The sequence below is a fragment of the Tetrahymena thermophila genome (genome assembly GCF_000189635.1).
Source record: "Tetrahymena thermophila SB210 genomic scaffold scf_8253896, whole genome shotgun sequence".
Taxonomy (NCBI): domain Eukaryota; phylum Ciliophora; class Oligohymenophorea; order Hymenostomatida; family Tetrahymenidae; genus Tetrahymena; species Tetrahymena thermophila.
In genome coordinates, this window is record NW_002475965.1 from 1,482 (window position 1) to 3,328 (window position 1,847).

Consider the following 1,847-nt stretch of genomic DNA (forward strand, 5'->3'; position numbering starts at 1 on the left):
TTGATAATTATTATTTAGTAAGAACTGTTTATTTGTTTGAGATTTTAATTTTTTTAATAAAAAAATGAATTTAAAGCAATAAAACTATTTTAATTCATTTATTTATTTTTTTATTAGTTTTTTATTTATTTATTTATTTATTTATTTATTTATTTATTTATTCAACTTGTGTTTTTCTTTTTTTCTTAATTTAACACATTAATTTTTTATTCTCAAATTTTTAATTAATTTCTTATTACTTATTATTTTTTCTTCATTTTTTTATACTTAATTACAATTTCATTTTTTATTTTTTCTTCGATATTTAAAAGTTAAATATAAATTGGCGATGAAGGTACATCCAACTTAGGTTTTGGCATAGGAAAGTCCACTAATCTATCAAATTTGACACTTGATCTTAGGTAAAAACAGTTTATTTGTTTTGTAATTTTGATATTTTTAATATACATGTATATACTATAAATCCTCACAAATTAAGGGCCGAAATTTTATAAAATACAAAAGCACCTCTAGGAAGGGTAAAAATAAATTTTTGTAATTTTTATTCAAAATTTTTAAATAAATATTTTAATAACAAACACACTAACTATTTTCATTTAATACATCATCTTTAATTATGTTTAATCCTAAATATAATAAAAATATTTAATTAATAAATAAATAGTAATAATTCTTTTAATATTTCAAAGTGTTATTTTTTATATTTTTTCTTCATTTATTCCTACTAACTTATGAATTAATTAATTATAGAATTATTTTCTTGAATATATAAAAAGTCATAATAATATTGGTGCAATTGGTGCATCAGGTTTATTTTCTGCTATATCAAAATGCGCTAATCTCTCAAATTTGATACTTTATTTGAAGTAAAAAAAGCTTTATTTTTTATATTTCAATATTTTTAATATAAAGATGAATTTATGATTATAAAATTAACTCTTTTAATTAATTTATTAGTTTTTATTTGATTTGTTTTTTTTTTATTTATTCTGCTTTTTTTTACTTTTTTGTTAAATAAATTATTTCATTTTTTCATATCAAACTTTTGCTTTATTTTTTATTTATTTTTTCCTTATAACTAATTAACTATTTAATTATATAAATTTTCTTCAACATTTAAAAAGCTAAATTAAAATTGATGCAATTGATATTGGTGTATTAGGATTAGATTCTGCTTTAGAAAATTGTACTAATCTCAAAAATTTGGTACTTTCTCTTGTGTAAAAACAGTTTGTTTGCTTTGGAATTTGTTATTTAAAAAAAAATGAATTTAAAACAATAAAACTCTTTAAATAAATTTATTAATTAATTAGCATTTTATTTAATTTTTTTTCTTCTATTTATTCTGATTCTGTTTTTTCTTTATTAATTTAACTGATTGATTAATAGTAGATTTTCAAAATTTTCTTTGATATAAAAAATATATTTATTTAGTATTTTTTATTGATTTTTTCATTCTAACTAACTAACTAATTCATTAATTAATATATTTTCTTCAATATTTAAAAGTGGTAATAAAATTGATGATGAAGATGCATTAAGCTTAGGTTCTGCTTTAGTAAAATGTGCTAATCTATCAAAGTTGGAACTTTATCTTGGGTAAAACTAGTTTTCTTGATTGTGATTTTGATATTTTTAATATGAAAATGAATTTAAAACAATAAAACTCTTTTAAAGAATTTATTTATTTGCTTTTTATTAGATTTATTTTTCTTAATTATTGTGCTTTTTGATTTATTTCTTCATATAATTTATTTATTTTATCATTTTTAGCTTTTGCTTTGATAATTAAATAATTCATTATATGTTATTTCATGTTTTTTTATTCACTTTTTCCTACTAACTAC

General features: G+C 17.2%; 1 protein-coding gene across 1 annotated transcript in view; it reads right to left on the bottom strand. All coding sequences in view use genetic code 6, as the record gives it.

Moving 5' to 3' along the window:
- TTHERM_002653424 (hypothetical protein) overlaps positions 1-257 on the bottom strand; it is a gene marked incomplete at both ends in the record, with an annotated part of 443 nt that extends 186 nt beyond the window's left edge. Inside the window, 2 exons of the mRNA XM_012800875.1 lie at positions 1-24; positions 240-257. The exon at positions 1-24 is cut by the window's left edge and continues 186 nt beyond it. Of these exons, the coding sequence (XP_012656329.1) occupies positions 1-24; positions 240-257 (42 nt within the window). The remainder of the gene's footprint in view (positions 25-239) is intronic.
- Between the last annotated feature and the right edge of the window lie 1,590 nt (positions 258-1,847).